The sequence below is a fragment of the Arctopsyche grandis genome, chromosome 12 (genome assembly GCF_051622035.1).
Source record: "Arctopsyche grandis isolate Sample6627 chromosome 12, ASM5162203v2, whole genome shotgun sequence".
Lineage (NCBI taxonomy): Eukaryota > Metazoa > Arthropoda > Insecta > Trichoptera > Hydropsychidae > Arctopsyche > Arctopsyche grandis.
In genome coordinates, this window is record NC_135366.1 from 23991446 (window position 1) to 24009271 (window position 17826).

At 35.9% G+C, this 17826-nt stretch overlaps 1 protein-coding gene across 1 annotated transcript in view; it reads right to left on the bottom strand.

The window, feature by feature from the left end:
• Positions 1-797: 797 nt before the first annotated feature.
• Positions 798-17826, bottom strand: part of LOC143920093 (synaptic vesicle membrane protein VAT-1 homolog-like) — a 90277-nt gene continuing 73248 nt past the window's right edge. Inside the window, exons 3-8 of the mRNA XM_077442801.1 lie at positions 7735-7950; positions 3708-3856; positions 3531-3634; positions 3400-3455; positions 3129-3323; positions 798-1216 (exon numbers count right to left, since the gene is read on the bottom strand). Of these exons, the coding sequence (XP_077298927.1) occupies positions 932-1216; positions 3129-3323; positions 3400-3455; positions 3531-3634; positions 3708-3856; positions 7735-7950 (1005 nt within the window). The 3' untranslated portion in view covers positions 798-931. The remainder of the gene's footprint in view (positions 1217-3128; positions 3324-3399; positions 3456-3530; positions 3635-3707; positions 3857-7734; positions 7951-17826) is intronic.

The window sequence follows — 17826 nt, forward strand, 5'->3', positions numbered from 1 at the left end:
GATTTAAAACTATTCTTAAGATTTAAAGGATCGAGCGATTTCATTGTAAACCCTCATTTTTTATACTGGTCGATTGTTCCTCTACTGAAAATAAACTCATTTAATACATTTTCATTCTTACATATGCAAAAAAATATGATTAGATTGTGTTTGTTTCCACCGATATTATCGACTGTTCCTCTGTTTCCTACATTTGTATTTGTATGTGTGTTTATTTATAATATTATGCTAATTTAACAGACACTTTTAAAAGAAATTAAACTTTAGAAATTGCGTCTAATTACTATAAAATATATGACAAAATATAATATAGATTTTTTTTTTATTAAATAGTCAAATTTCATGCATAATAAAAAATAATATTTATGAATATATAAAAATAATATTATAAAAGAGATCTCTGATAGCACATTTCGAACCATGATATTTATTTTTAAGTATATTCAATTAAGAAACTCCCATATTAGATGCCACATGTCGAATGCCAAATCAATATAAAAAGAACGTCACTAACAGATTGAGAAACGGGGATTTGAATGATATCATTATATTACACATTTATATATGTATGTGTATATATATATATATATATATATATATATATATATATATATATATATATATATATATATATATATGTATATGTATATGTATATATATATATATATATATATATATATATATATATATATATATATATATATATATATATATATTAAAAATACATTTCAGTTCTTCAAAATCAATAAATTACTCTTTTACAAATATGCTTAGACAAGAGAGTATATAATTTTAATGAAACAAGTTTTTTTGATATCATGGCTGTAGCCTCCTCGACAAACAAAATAGTAATTAAAAAAAACGATCTTCTATTACATAAAATGTTATCTTATCTAATGAGAAAATAAAATTTGTATATTAATAATATAATTTACTGGCTGCCCTCGTCCGTGCCGTTGGCGACGTGCTCTTCTTTCTCTTCCTTTTCGCCATTCTCCTGGGGCTTCTCTGCACTCTTTTCCTTGTCGCTCTTTTCCTTATCCTCCTTATCCTTCTCTTCCTTGGTTTCTTTCTTCTCTTCTGAATTTTGCTTCTTATCCTTACCGGCCTTTCCCTTCGCTGGTGTAGCTGGCTTTGGTTTGGGCTCCATTGACGGATCCAAAACTATTTTGCCAATATTCTTACGGTCGTGCATCTTTTGCATAGCTTCGGGAACCTAAAATACAAAAACAACTCATCAGATTCAAGTTCAATCAATATCAAGACACTATTCTTCATCATTTATTTTATTTTATTTTTTATTTTATTTATCATATATATAATATCGCCATTCTGTGTATCTGAGATAACGCTCGCCGTACTATAATAGTCGTTTCGATTAGACATACATATGTAAGTCATATATGTATATGTATGCTAACTAAACGTACGAATATAATAACAAAAGAAAAAACTTCTATATATACTGTTTGCTACCAATTTTTCCTCCAGGCAAATAGACGGCGCTAAATCTATGAGCATTTACCACCATCTATTGAAAATTTATTTTAGTTAATTATTCTATTGGTGTTTTATATTGTTTATTTGTATATAGGCGGGTAGTTTATACCATTTTTTTTTTATATACTAAACAATTACATTAAAATATAAAATTAAATATATTTTAAAGGTATTCGAAAAAAATACGACCGCATGCGGATCAACCACAGAACCGACACATTTATTTTAATTTTTTTTAAATTAATAGCTTAATATGCCATAAGATAACCCATGCGATGATATTCCATCAGGCGCAACCATAGATATATAATACACATAGATCCACCCTCACGCTATATATAACTGGTCTCCCTTTTGGCGCATGCAAAATACATGACACATGCACAGTTTCTCTCAGTAGGTTGTTAGGTACCGCTGCGTCGTAGGGAAAAAACCTTTAAAAAAAGAACTTCCCCGCTAATTAAACCCCCCGCACCCCTCAGTTACTGAAGACAAGATCTCCGACCAAAATCACACGTCAGGGCCCATCTAGTGTATTATACATCAATGGGCGCAACACTAGTTTTAAATAATTACAAAACAAATTTTCAAATCAAAACACGACCATTACAATTCATTTGTTGTTTTACAAACATTATTACATACAAATATGAAGCTGTAAATTGATGATTTTTAATTTATTATGTATTAAATTGTTATGTATTAAATTAAATTTATTTATTATGTATTAAATTAAATTATTATGTATAAATGTTATAGAATTAATTCGTATAATGATTTAATCATACAATAAAATAATTGAAAGCAAAAAGAAAGTTTTATTTCATACAACTATCGTTCATATTGAACTACTCCATATTGAATTAATTTATAAACATTACAATTCATTGGTTTTGTATTTCAAAACTATTTATTAAAAAAAATATATACATAAAAAAAAGGTTTTTAAAAACATACCTCTTCTATAATTTGTGGTAATTGGACTATTCGTCACATTGGGGTGGTCACAAAGACAATTTTTGTCATGAAAATCGCGAATACACAATATTTGGCACTCAAGTTCTCGTTACTATGATAGTTATCGTTAGTATGATGGACTTTTCGGCTGCCAGATGTTCCGTTATAGAGATTTTAGTGACTTTGTGACGAGTAATTTGTAACCAGTAATCACCGAACCATAATTTGTATATAAAATTATTATTTTGAATAAAAACAATAATTTTATTTTACTAGCGCCATCTATGTTTAAAACTAATAAACAAACGATGGATAAACGTCACCGACTATCTCGCCGGGCAGATATCAAACGCGTCTTACACGATATTTTTGCACCATCGTAATGGCGTAGGATCCATTTACTTATATTGATGACCAAAATGAGCAATGCGGCAAAGTATGAAAACGATCGGATATTTTCCTGAATTGTAATCGTAAGTGAAACGTAAAGGAGGTATATAATAAAAATATAAATTTTTCATGGTTGCGTACATATTTCTAATTTTCATTATTGATCACACGAGAATCATAAGCTTCTCAACAGCGATCTTAAAATTTCAATCTATTTCTATAAGCCGTACCCGGAACGGAGCTAGCTTAAAGCTAGTTTATTAATAAAAATCGATACATACATCTTCCAGAGCCCATGTAGAGTCGACTAAGGGTTTAACAACTCCATTCTGCCATAAATCCAATACTTTATTCATAGCACCTCGTACATACTCAGCGCCTCCGTGTTGGAATAGTAAATGACGCAAATTGAGCCCGGAGAGGGTTTTGTTTTCGTCGAACAGTTTAATGGGGGACACCTTGTCCACCTGCCACCACTGAAACACAAACATATACAATCAATAAAAAGAATACAAACTGCAAGAGGCACAAAAGACAAGCTGATAAACATACCGATCGTGCAGCACTGAAGAAACTCTTGGTTTCACCCGTTACCACGTTGGACGAACCTGAATGCAACAAACCCATCATTAAAACAAACACTCACTGGAATATTTTAAGCACATCTAAACAAAAAGACTCACCGTATAGGATGTATTTTCCCATCGGTTTCAGTAGGGAATATCCACGGTTGCACTCTTCGCCGCACAGACAGTCCAAGACAATGTCGACACCGTCCGATGAAACCCTGCAAATATCATTTTCAATGAAAACATTCTACAAAATTCAAAAAAAAAAAATGATTGATTTGAGATACTCACTTTCGCACTTCGTTGGTGTAATCGCATCCCCTCTCCAAAAGATGGTCGATGTTGCCATTCTCCTTCAGTTGTTCGTGTTTGGTCTTGGAGCAGACGCCGAAGACAGTGACGTCTTTGACCGACTTGCAGAGCTGAGCTACAGCTTGACCCTGTAAATTAAAACATGTTTATTACAATGATAGGAAACGATTTATCTACCATCTACTCTTGTTAATAAAAAAAAAACTTAACCCTTTGCCCGCGGCAATAAATATAGCAAACAAACCCCGTACGCAAATATACAGATATTAATATTTACTCAAGTAACCAGATATGTTAATTAACACACAAATTATTATTTTAAATAATAAAATTCATAATATATCTCGAAGTTTTGGCTTAATTGTCAAATAATCATTCTTCATACAATTGAGTCGTATCGCCGCCATTTTTCAACAGACGTGACGTCACATAAACGAGGTTTCAGTATGGTTCCACAAAAAACTAATTTTGACTGGTATATATTCATTTTAAGCAAATTGAATAGATGGCATTCAACTCTCAGTAATATATTCAACCAATTTTGAACCTTAAAACAGTTGAAATAGGCGCATATAAGGCTCAAAATCCCGTGCAAAGTTCAGAAATTCTATGGAAGACAGGCGCGCTACAGACTGGTCGCGCAAAGCTTCCATAGAAGACGGCCGCGGGCAAACGGTTAATGTTGCTTACATAGTAGGTAGAAATGTCTATGAATAAAGCATTTGATCACTATTCGAATAAAATGTATAATGTTTTTCGAGTATAGTAAGTTTGGAAACCAATCCGATTCTGAAGTGGAACTAAATTTTCCACATAACTTTACATACCGAACTTCCAGTCAGAGTGAAATCGATGTTGGTACAATGCCGCTTTGAATATCTAGTATGAAATAATCCGCCATCCAAATTGCAAAACTAAGCTTGAAAGTTCTTAAATTACATTGCAAATTGCGGCAATAGTTCTAATGAAATTTTCAGCAGAGGCGTTTTGTTATTCAGAGCAGATGACGACGGCTACGTGTGAAGTTTATGCAAGAGGATAGAAAAGGCTTTCGAGGACGACGGCGTGAAATTACTCTACCAACTATACACATAATATGTACATTCTACAATGTAGTGTTTTACCGAGCAAAGTACTAGCACGTTAAATACTGTTAAATTGAGTTAATATTAGTTTATACCTTTCACACTGATTAAAGGTATAATAATTTGGAACTCAAAGATACATATATAAAGAAGAAATTTTATCTACCAGTGTCTTATGTCTGTCTCAAATAGGAAAAAATCCGTTTATGAATCAAAATTTTGTATAAATATGATTTTTTGTTCAATAAAATTCGACAAAAACCGTTAATAGAATAACATTAATGCAGCCAATATAATAAAAACCTCAATAATTCGAAATTTAGCTTTTTAGGGTAAAATTTCTAATTATCGAGGTTTCAATTTATTGCGTTGTATGAATGACTTTGACTGAACGGTTTCATTAGTTCTCGATTTCGTTAGTTATAATTCATCATCATTTTGAGCGTATTGAGGATTAAACTACAAATGTTTCCATTATTCTGCCATGATACTATTCTATTTCACAAATACTGAGGGGTCACATTATATTATATTTTGTAAATTTATAGTAAAATAAGTGTAAGACTGAGTTACTACGATTTTGGTGATTATTCCACAATAAGCGATTTCGCGTGCGTCACTAAAATCTCGATCACGGAACATCTGGCACCCAAAAACTCCATCGATCGAAAGTAACCCACGCGAAATATTGTATTAACGAAAACTCGAGTGCAAGATATTTCGTATTCGCGATTTTTGTGGCAAAGATTGTTGTGCGCGCGACCGCAATTTGCGCAATAATCCGTTATACATAGTTATATTAACTATCTCAACAATATTACAAATATGTATGTAAATTGGGCGAAGCCTGGTGCTCACATTTAAACACTAATCAACTAGCACGCCATAATTGCAAATAACGTCACTCGCTTAGAATCCATTAAAAAAGGGTGCACCGAGCGCCACCAACCGGAAAATTACACAAAGCTCCCCACACGAAAAATCAGATTTTACTCACAATAATAGATTACACTAGGAAATTCGGCCATTGAAACGTTAATGTGGTGCAATTTTTCGAGGGCAGAAGGCATGGGGTTGTTATATTTAGCCTGAAATATAGCCTGGGTTTTGGGCCAGACAGGGCCGGTACGGATCGATTTTCCGTGCAGCCGGCGTGTCTGGACACGCGACCATTCACCCCATAGCAAAGCCCCGACACGACACCGACATAACCAATTACCATTTTAACATTTGTCGCCATCGATACGCGGCCACGCCTAGACCAAAAAAAAAGTAATTCAAAATCGAACCTAAAATCCTACTTTACTTCGAAGCCTTGCTTTTTACTCAAAACCTAACTCACAAGAGCGCACTAAGTCGAACGGCAGCCTTGATTTATAACTATAAGCGCCACTCTTTCTTGAAAGTGTTAGAAGGCGGACCTTTTTTTTCTACCAACCTAACTATGACAAAATATAAAATCACATAATCATAAGTAGTGTAAGATCTGGTGGTCAGAAGAAATAGGTACAGTAAATAATACTCCTTCAACTGTTAAGGTCTGTTCATACCTAGTCAGCACGTACCGACTTCAGCAGGTATCCGGCCGTACGAAAAGTATTCTTTGGTACATTTTGTATGGGTATATTCATACCAACCGTCACGTTTACGCCACGGCAGGCTTACAGCAGTACCCGACATTTCCTGTTCATACCTTACAGCAACATCCGTCAACGTATCGTATCCGTTTTTTTGGCCATCGTGGAAATATACACGCGAATTACGTGCCATGAGTCTGCCGCTTTGCTGTTTTGGACCAATTATCGATAGTGACAGTTGACAGCTGTTCAATCTTTCGATATGGTTTTGGCAAAAATATTTAAAATTTTTTAATTTTTTTACGGAAATATTTAAAAAAATTTTGTCCATCATCCACAAGCTTCTTATACAGTATCCAAAACTCTCCTTCGGTTTTTCTATTTTTTAACATGGAATACATATCAAAACGCCTCCGTGCTTTTTTATTGCCTTCTTGAGCTTCTTCTTCCAACAAAAACGCGGCTATACATAATTTTTCGTTCGATAAACGCCGAAACATTTTTGCTGACTTGTATTCTGACGCGTAGCTACGAATGCACGTGTATGCATTCATATTGTAAGTACTCGACAATACGACGTAAGCAATATTGCGCCGTATCGTCATGGCCTGTAATGTATAAGTAAGCCGATTGTGCCTTGCATTCGGCCAAAGTGATGTAAGCGTGACGTGACCGCGACGTGTAGGTAGATATGAATATAAATGTAATAAAATGACATATTTTAAACGGAGTCGTGCAGTGCTGAAGCCGTGCAGTGCTGTTAAGTATGAACAGACCTTGAATCGTTCTTTATTTGCCATACCATACTGTTCACAACTCTCAACGTGCTAGCAACACTACACGTTACCAACTTCATCATTCATTCTACTCATGCATACCAACCTAATCATTCATACATGCCCTCTTCTAAGTTTCAGTAATGATTCCTACACTAGTGAAGAGATGTGGAAAATAAGACACACTTTTAAATACTCATACTACAAAGAAAGGTACTACGCTCAAGATTTTTCTTTTAACACTTGAGTTTCCAAAGCAGGCCTATTGAATGATTATTATAAAATATATGTATATTACAATTTATCTTGACGTGTTTCCATTCAACAAGTCAGCGACCCATCGGGTGGGTACATTTTCGTCGAAATTAATTTAAAAATATAACATCCCAACCCCTAATTTTCATCCACGCCATCGTCCTGCGACTATAAATCAGTCAAACGAGTTGAAAGGGGTAACCGGAGAAACGTCAAGTCACGCTCTAGTCATTTGCGTCTCGGAATACGCTTCATTAATTCGAGGTACAGCAAAGTCAATGTTGAAAGTGTGTAACAATGTTTTGATCCTTACCACGCCGCCTCCGGCAGAGTGCAGCAACAGGCTCTTCCCGGGAGCGATGTTGGCCATGTCGAAGACGAGGATGTAAGCCACCAGGTAGTTCATGGTGATGGCCACGGCTTCCAATGGCGTCATGTTGTCCGGAAGTGCGTAGACGTACTTGGCAGGAACTGCCACCAGCTCGGCCCATGCTTTGTATTCTGGGAGCGCTACCACTTTGTCGCCGACCTGCAAACATGAAAGGAAATAAGTCGTTAAATCAAAGTCGAATTCAAATTTTTCAGCATGGCGAACCAAATTATGGGTCGCTCAGACTTTTAATAAAGGTTTGATCCCAAAATAAAAAAAAAGTCTGATTGATCAGTGCAGTGACCCAGAAGATTTAGCTCGCATAGTGGCGAGCGAGGTATATTGTGAAATTGTTAAAATATTAGAGTAAAATTGCCATTTTCATTTATGTTTAGATCTGATATTATATCTTGAAAAAGCTGACATAGTATCACCACACCTAGTTAATGCCTTCTGAAATGTTTACTACTTTTCTAGGTGTAATAGTACATAGATATGAAACATGTGATAAGTATGCACTTGGAATACCATTAACCACTTAACCTAACTTACACCACTAAAAGTTTTATGAATTTGGTAAAAATTTACTACCCATTGATTTTTATATGATCAGAGTATTTGAACCAAATTGCTGTACATCAAAACGTTCAGGTATTGTAAATCCAAAGTTCAAGCTCTGATGATTGAAACAAAATGAAAAATGATGAATGTATGTACATAAAAGTATCAAACTTAAGGAAATATGTCCTTCAACGTATTTCGGAAGTGGAATGATATTTCACTTCCAGCACCCTACATTGTAAATATGTATAATATATAACCGTTGCTCTTCCACTCATGAGATGAAGTGAGATAGAAGACGACCTCATATGGTCACACGACAACTCCCATCAAGCAGATCAAACAGAATGCCATTAAGCCCTGAAAGCGGCCAATTTTATGACGTTGATAAATTTAGTATGCAACATTGGCTTTCGACAAACAATCCAAGAGGACGGAGACTAATCATCACAGAAGGGGAGCCAAAATGAAGTTAATTTTAAAGTTAGCATAATTCTTGCACATTTTGACCCTTACAATGCCCGACCATCTTTGTGCAAGGATGAAAGCAATGTTTTCCGAGGTGTGTAGGTACAGGGAGGGAGAGAGAGGTTCAAACACCCTCTGACGCAACATTTATCAAGCCAAGCCACCCCTTCATCTCCTCATCCTTTTCCGCGTCCCTTTTTCGGCACGTGGGGTGAACCAACCCCACGAAAAGCAAATTGTGAAAAATATCGCCTTAAGTGACGCAAAAGGGGGTGGGTGCATCTGCTCAAAAGAAAAATTTGAAACGAGCAAGTGTGTACATACACAATTCACTCAAGATTGATGATGGTGCATATTGTCAATTGTTAACAAAATCATCCCAAAGAATAGCACTATATGTTAGTATGTATGTAGAACTCCTCAATGCAGCAACTCTAACAAACCATATACATATACTAAAAGCAACCATATTCAAAATAACTACCAACTCGAAACAAAACAGTTGAGGCAAGCCCATTTGTAAAGCTGTCAGTTTAAAATAAATGGGAGAAAAAATAAGCTTTTACCACTGTTTAATTGAGTTGCAAAGGGGTGGTAGAAAGCCGGGTATGGATTGCTAGCTGTCATCACTTCGATCTGTCATAAGATTCCAATGTAAATTTGAATGAGTTCGTTAATGATAAAAATCAATTAGCTTCATGTTGGAAACAATAGCTAACTTCAATGTTAGCTAGCACCCGCATGTCGGTAACATATCAAAGCGGCCTAAACAGTGGAAGTGGTTCAAAATCAAATCACAAACTTTTGACAGACAGGAATTTCATTGAATTAACAGAGTGAAGTTGTTTAAATTAAATCTGACAAGACGAGTGGGTGGCGGAAAGTCAAACTATTAAACGTCACCGTCTTCAAAATTATTACGTTTTTACGATTATACGTTTATTACGATCCATTAGATTGGATTTAAATTTAAATCTAAATTTTCAAAACGATCGAAAGACTGTAGGACATTTTGATCAATCGTTTGCGAAGTAAAACCTAGGAATGCCTTGTATAAAAAGGTAAGCCCCAACGCAATTGTAATTACAATATATTTATCATAGCGTGTGTGTAATTGCGTCAATTCATGCGTCATCGATCAGCTGAAGGTTCGAGTCATTTACCATTGTCTGGTATTGGGTATATACAAGTACATAGGTATGTATTGCTTATCATACGAGGGCAAAGTTGGCGCATAATACTGCATCATCCGGTGCAAAAAAAGTGCACACCACGATAAAAAAAGATAGGGAGGAGAAGGTTAATTCTGCAAGTCGTAAAACACAATTAATCCGGCGCACACATGTGCACACCAATTGACCCTTAAACCGCTGCGGCGCGATTACTGAATTAACAAAGAATGCAACGACCGACAATGGACACATTCATTCACGCCAGGAGGGCCACGGTCAATAAAGCCTCGAATGCCAGAAGAGCAAAATCGCGAATTCCAGCCGGGGACTCTTAATTGCATCCACGTCGAAAGACCACACGCAATCTTCTGGGTCAGGAAAGAAATTCACGCCAGACTTCTGGGTCACGAAAGAGCCGAACGTATGTACATATGTACATAAAATCTCGAGTGGGACTGTGGTTAACACGAATGCCGTATAATCCAGAGGGGGATGAGAGTGGTCCAGAAGTGATGCACGCGCCGTTAAATAAAGAAGAGGGCATTATCTGACCCTCGCACCACATCCTTTTTTTTCTCTTTGAGCGGTAAAACATTTGGATTTATTCCGGGTACTCAGGTACGAAATGGTGTGCGCGTTACATTTGTCGTAACGATCCCGACGTTGGAAACTAATACATTTTTAAAACGATTGTTTGCTCTGGAGCTGTGGGTGTGGTCTGAGATGGTGCTTAAAAAAGAATTGTACTACGCTGTAGTAGAATGCTAATATACGAGGTACTTGTTGAGGAAGTATACTGACAGCTATGATGAGTAACATACCCAAGAATTTCATTCGCTTGCTTATACATATGCATGGAAGTAGTATACTCATTTAAAATTAACCATATTGGAATTTTTCATAAAGAAGCACTTCGTAAACTTGTTACCAATACGAACGTTACCAATCTTGTATGACAGTCAGATTCTTAAGTATAAAGTTCATTCAACTAGTTGGTTGGTGTAATTTGAGCTGCAATATAATTAGCAATCAGCTGCAAGATTGACTCCAATTTTCTTATCTGTATCCTCTAGTTATTTGGGCATATCGCAAGGCGAGATCAGGATAGCCTGGAAAAAATGTCGTTCTGGGAAGCGTTGAGGGAAATAGAAGAAGAGAACGATCCTCAACAAGATGGAGTGATCAAGTCAGGATTGCCACTCGGAAAACTGTATTCGAGTCGAGAAAAGTGTCGAGAGGGCTGAAGGACCATGACGGACTGCATTATAGAAGTTAGAAGACAACAAGAAAGTCAGACACGAATAAAGCGACCGGAAAGATACATACATACATACATACGTATACCCAAAGATGACGGCAAGCCAAAATATGCTAATTAAATTTAAATAAAATAACAATGCTCCTTAGAATGAATCATTTGTGCATCGGTATAAAAGATATTGCGCATTTAATAAATATATTTCTGTTAGATAAAAAATGTTACATTGAGCAATGTTTTATTTGTAGTATTAAATTTTTTTTTTCGAACAATTAAATGGTGCACAGTTAAAGGTATTTAATGCTCAGCGTTAATGCGCATTTAATTCATTTTAGATTGATTCATATTTTTTTCTGTTGTGAAAGTAACTAATCAAAAGCCCACATTTGATATTAAAATGTTGCCCTAATTAAAACATCGGATTTGTAATTTTTTAAATGATCAAGTTTGTTTTATTTATTAAATGTTTTTGGTCTTATTGCTTACTAGTGGTGCTACACGGCTTCGCTCGGTAAATTGAAATGCAGTATTGATAAATTATCAATGATAATACCGTCGAACCATGAAAAATATCTTCGTTTTTTTTTATTAAATTTATTTGAATCGAAAAAAATTATATTATTTAACGGCCAACCAATAAAAACGTTTTTTACCAATCCAGCCAATCAGAAACGACTTTGACGACAGCCAATCACAAACGAATTATGTACACACACCGTTTCGGTTTCATATATATGTAAGATTTTATTTTTTTGAGTGTACAAATATTACAACATAAAAGGAACATAAGAGTATTTATGAGTTCATTTGTTTTATAATATAATTATATATTTTGTTGTTATGTTCTTATTATTTTTTTAAATTTACATATGTGTATATTTCAAATGATATAATATTTTTTTCAATTCTCACAAATTTTATGAAATGCTTACGCGCATGCGCATTTCTTTTATAAAATGAGCATTTAAATTGTCCCCATTTAAATATATCAAACTTAAATTCTCAAGCTGGATCTTGTGAAGAAGATGACAGCCGACCGGATGCTCAAGCGAGAGTTCCAAGAAACACATGGAGGAAGTAAATCCATGATGATAACAATACAATCAAAAGAAGACTAATATATAATTCTTTTCATACCCAGCTTTGATCCAAAAGTAGACAGGATTTAAAAAAGAAAAATAAGAGTAGTATATACATATGTACGTAAGTATAATATATTGTGTAAAGCTACCAAGTATGAACGTACATAGAAGGAAAGCAAAAGTAAACAGAATCTAGAAAGCTGAAGCTTTCAACAGTTCAAATCCTCAAAGACAGGGTGCAAATTATGGGCATTGAGCTTTGAACACTTTAGCCTGATGACAGGAATTCGGCTTCCTTTCAAGACATTCCATATACTGGAGTAGCATTCTGTCTCGGAAGTAAGACGAGTTCGCTCATTACACACTCCACATAGAAAGTTCCCCTCCATTCTGCTAATAAAATGGAGAATTTCCTCCACGAGCGATTTCTATTATGGAAAAGTCGTCGAGTGGAAACATTTAAAGCGATGAAGATAATTCACATCGCAGCTGTGATTTACCGACTTCTAAAGTCGGCCTGGCCCGTTCTCCCTCCCCCACGCTCCTTGTCAATGTTTGGCAATTTATGCGATCGGTTTCCCTTTACCGATTTTCAAATCCATCTTCACATGCTTACGAAGAGGAGAAGAGGAGGGTGCTTTCGTCTGCGGCTGTCAACGCTTAAAATTAAGCTCAAACCCTCTCCATCTAGATATGACTAAACTTCTGAGGGTTGGAGCTTGAAACATTCGAAAACCACTACGAAACAATTTCAAACTTTGAGAGCGTCAAAGAGAAGAACGAAACTCATAGTTTCAGTCACACAATTGTCAACATTCTAATGCAAGTTTCCCCTTGCCATACAATACAGTGGAAATGTAATACAAAATACCAAATTATTTAAAGACCACACAACTAGAAATTGAAAAAAACAAAACCGTGCGTCATAATGTGTCATAATTTAGACGGCGTTTTTAGTCATCAAATCAATTTGGCCAGTTGTCTGATTTTATTTCAATCGAACATGTACACTCGCCTTTACAAATCGCTCCAAAGCGACGAGTGTACTAATACAGATACAATACAATAATCCAATTAATACAAGCATTTCATACAAACATCACCCACAGTGACATCTATGGAGAAATTTTTGCAGCAATTTGCGAACCGCAAGACGCTGAATAACTTGAGATTAGCAAGAGAGATATGAAAGAAGATGCCAATTTTTACAGGAACCGTTTCAAAGAAAATCAGAAGTTGGCACTCTGATAAGAAACGATTAACCTGGTCGCAAGCAAAGATCTGGCCAGCAGTGGGACTTTCTAGGGGACTCGAACCCTTGACCAATCTGCTCGAAAGCATAGTATATTAACCATTAGTCCACGCCGCTGGAAATTTATCATTCAAAGCGACTGAAGGTAGCCAAAGAAAGTAAGTTGAACTTGCACACAAGTTCTATCGTTCCTGAAACTGTAATAAAATCGTTGCAAGTGGATGGCTCGCGAATCCATCAACTTGACTTGATTGATATTTACATACATATATGTGAAATTGACAAGTGAGCATTTGATAAGTAAAGCTTTCAACCCTTCAACCTGCTTTATCATTTGCTTTGTGTGCTTTATACCTTTACAAATGTACGTAAGTATGAAACTCTATGACCTTCTATACTTCTCACGACGATAAATTTACCAGAGAGAGAGAAAGAGAGCACGTCCCGGAAGAAATTACACGTCAGAAATATTGATAAGCCAGAAAAAAATGCGCAAGACGATCTCAAAACGTGAGGTCAAGGTTTACAGGGTACTTTTTACGAGGTGGCCGAATAAAACATTGAGGCATCTAGAATATTCCACGAGGACCGAAAGCCGAGTAATTTAATAATTCTAAAAAGCGAGACACCCAACTATCGTCGAGTCCATTTTTAAAAGCCCATCCTCGAAAATATTCGGCATCACGTGGGCCAAAAGCTCGTTTCGAGGAGCCAGAGTTGAATTCTCGCCTGAAGTGCTCACTTTCCAGCTTCCGCTTTGCAAGATGTCCACGTTGGAGAGAGGTGGAAGGAGGGCGGGCGAGATGGGGATGATAATGGGTGGTAACGAAGGTCACCAAACTCGTTAAATTTCTTGTGGTGTGTCGTGTGTGCCGAGGGATAAGCCGACCCACCACTTTTTCAGTATGTACCACCGAGGTCAGAGTAATCCGAAACCATGCTGTGCTGAATATTATGCGATAATACGTGCAAATAGGAAAATGGAATCCTAATCCGATATGATAGTATGTGTGCGCATATAAGTACATATATACTGATTGTAAGAAATGTAATATTATACAGAGCATTATAGTCGTCTCTTTTAAGATGAGAGAGTATTGAGTATGCTACATGACACGCCATTATTGAAACGAGTATGTATTTTCATAATCACATATGTAGGTGCCATAACAGGTTGCCTCAAGGCGACACCTATGGTCACAGCAATTACGTTAGATGAAATTAACAAGAGACGGCTGATCTGGATTTACTAACCATTCATTTACAACTACATATGTACATATAAAGATATAAAAGGTTGATATTATTATGATTAAGGTTATTATTATTATGATTGTATGACTGGCCACATTGACGCGTTGGAGCTCTCTGTAATGTTACGGTGGCTAATATGTAAAAAATATACAATATTGTCACAGTGTAGTGCACTGATAGAGCTATTGCTTAAAAGTAGATAGGTCGTGGGTTCAAGTCCCGGCCAAATACGCTGCTGGCGAGGTCTTGTGGTTATTAAAAAACACAGATCAACCCCGTCTCCTATTCGAATTTTCCGATCTTATTTTATAATTATGTTTTATAATGATGTTTTATAATTATGTTTTGTAATTATGTTTTATAATTGTGTTTTATAATTGTTTTATAATTATGACAGATTCAGAAAATCGGTATCCTCACCCTCAATTTCTCGCAAATTCGAGCTCAAATTATGTCTTACGTTTCGATTGAAAATATAGAGATTGAAAATCAATGCTTGTATACGTAGTGAATATAAAACTGGCCCAATAGATAAAATATAATATAATATATAATAGCTCGAAAAAAAGTATATTTTTGACCTTTAAAATTCGCTAGATAATAAAGTATAAGTATTTTGAAGCAATAAAAATTCAAATCAATAGAAAATACATTTGACGATTGATTTCAATACTCACTTTTAAGCACAGAAATATTAGATTTTCAGTTAAAAACTGTAAAAATTGCGCGTTTTTTTAAACGCGCATCTATATACATACATACATATGTATGTATATAAAAAATGAATGTCTGTGTGTGTCTCGAATAGGCTGCTAAACCACTGAACCGATTACGATGAAACTTTCAGTATTTGTTGTGTGCGGGAAGATAACTGTGAAAAAAAACGGGGAAAAACGGGAACGGAAACGGGAATGAGTGTCATTGCAACGCAATAATTTCAAATGTGTTCGCTACCTGCGTTTTTCCGACAAATGGGAACGGGAACGAGAATTGCATGCGTTATTATGGCATTGCAACGCCTGCCGGGGTTCAGCTAGTACTTCATAAACGAGAGAAAACCAATAAAAATCACTATCATATTCGAATTTAATGGATCAAACCTAATAAGGATTGATTAGTCTCCACACCGGTATTTTTTTTGTTGCTCAGTATTATTATACATAGCTATTCTTTCTATTCCATACGAATAAAGTATTATTTCTATATGATACATAGTCTGAAGTATATTCCCTCATGGATATGTGTATGTGTGTAGGCAGCTAATAGAGATAAAACGTACCCTGAATAGGTACATCTTCTTGGAGTAAATTAATTTAATATGAAAGATATAAAAAGTGGTCACAGTGGGAGGTAGCAGGAGCTTAACTCCGGGAAACAAACGAGCTTCCTGTCTTCGTCGTCGAGGAAATAGAGTCGGAACTGAGTACTGGGGGGGGACGCAAGGGGGTGGGTCTGTGAGGTGGGGTGATGGCGTCGAAGGGGGCGCAGTCCCATGGTGGGGGCCTCCGTGTCGCGGTGGCTTTACGGCCCCCCCGAGTAATTGTGCGTTCGGAGTCGCGACACGCTCTCCTGTTGCCGGGGGCCCCACAACCTCTCCCCCTTAGTCCCTCCCCATCTCACCCCTTCCCTGAATCGATGACCGATACTGTTGCCTCCCCCACCCCCCGGTGTGCCTACACGCAAATTGAAAAGTAAAAATAAAATATGCTCATTACGTATGGATCTAGGGGTATGAGACCCCATGGTTCGAGTTAAGGTTCAAGGTTTTTTTTGTGCAGTCAGAAGGAGGGCGTCGCCCTAATTGATTTCGACGACTTTAAATTGAATTTCTTTTGTTGTAAACCAAGTCCTTTATATATCGTTTAATTTTTAAATACATGTGTAAATATATAGGCATAAAACCCAAGTCTAATTTTGTATTAGTCAAATGATTGAAAGGTCAAATGGGAAGTTGCGACTAAGGGCGAAAATACACGAAGTGGTACGTGGTACGTATTTTTTTTTAGATACGCAGCACCCCTAGCCCATATACATGGTACAAAGTCCCAAAAATCACCCCCTGGAGTGTTTTCGGCGAACAGTGATCGATAACGATGAATCCCATATTTGAAGAAACATAGGAGAAACAAATGCAGTCTGCATGTGCAACTACACCCGAATTCGATTTGGGGAACACCCACTGTCACATCATGGAACCAAGAACTTGAGTTGCCATTCCACTCGGCAAGTCTTTTAGAAAGATTACTTTTCAAGTGAGTGTCCTATGTCTACTATAACGTTTCAAAATAATGAAAATATACTTGTCCACAAAGGATAGGATGAGTATTAAGTTATAATAAAATAGCGAAGAAATATTAGCAGATGTCACAATTTGGTACATTGATTGTGATTGATTTAATATCAATTATATGAAAGAACCATTTAATGAAAAGTGACTCCATAGCTTTTATAAAAAAATGTTTTTAGAAGAAAACTTAACTATACTTTTATTGTCTATAATTGTAGAACAAAATCAAAGTATCGGCGTTTGAATTATCCAGAAATCTAAATCCAAACTTAACGAGGTATACAGAAGAAGCAATTTATCGGTTGATTGGTCTGTCGTAGATATTTAGACATCCTTGTACATTTGTACCATAGCTAGCAATTTTACTACACCAAATTAATCATTTTTTTTTTTGGCGGTTTGTCGTATTTATTTTTATTTTATTTTTTATTTTTACATACATATGTATAAGGCCTAACAAATATACCAGGCCAATTACAAAGATTGCAGCATTTTTTTATAGCATAAATCGCTGAATTTCGAGATAATATAAAACTTAACGAAACAACTATGAATTTAAACTTGTAGATAGACCATATTCAAATAATGGTGACAGTTGGGAGGATTGTTTTTGCGAATTTGATGGAGGAACCGTTTCAACAATGAAATCAGATAAATTGGCAAACTCTGATAGGAAACGATCGACTTGGAGTCCAAAGATC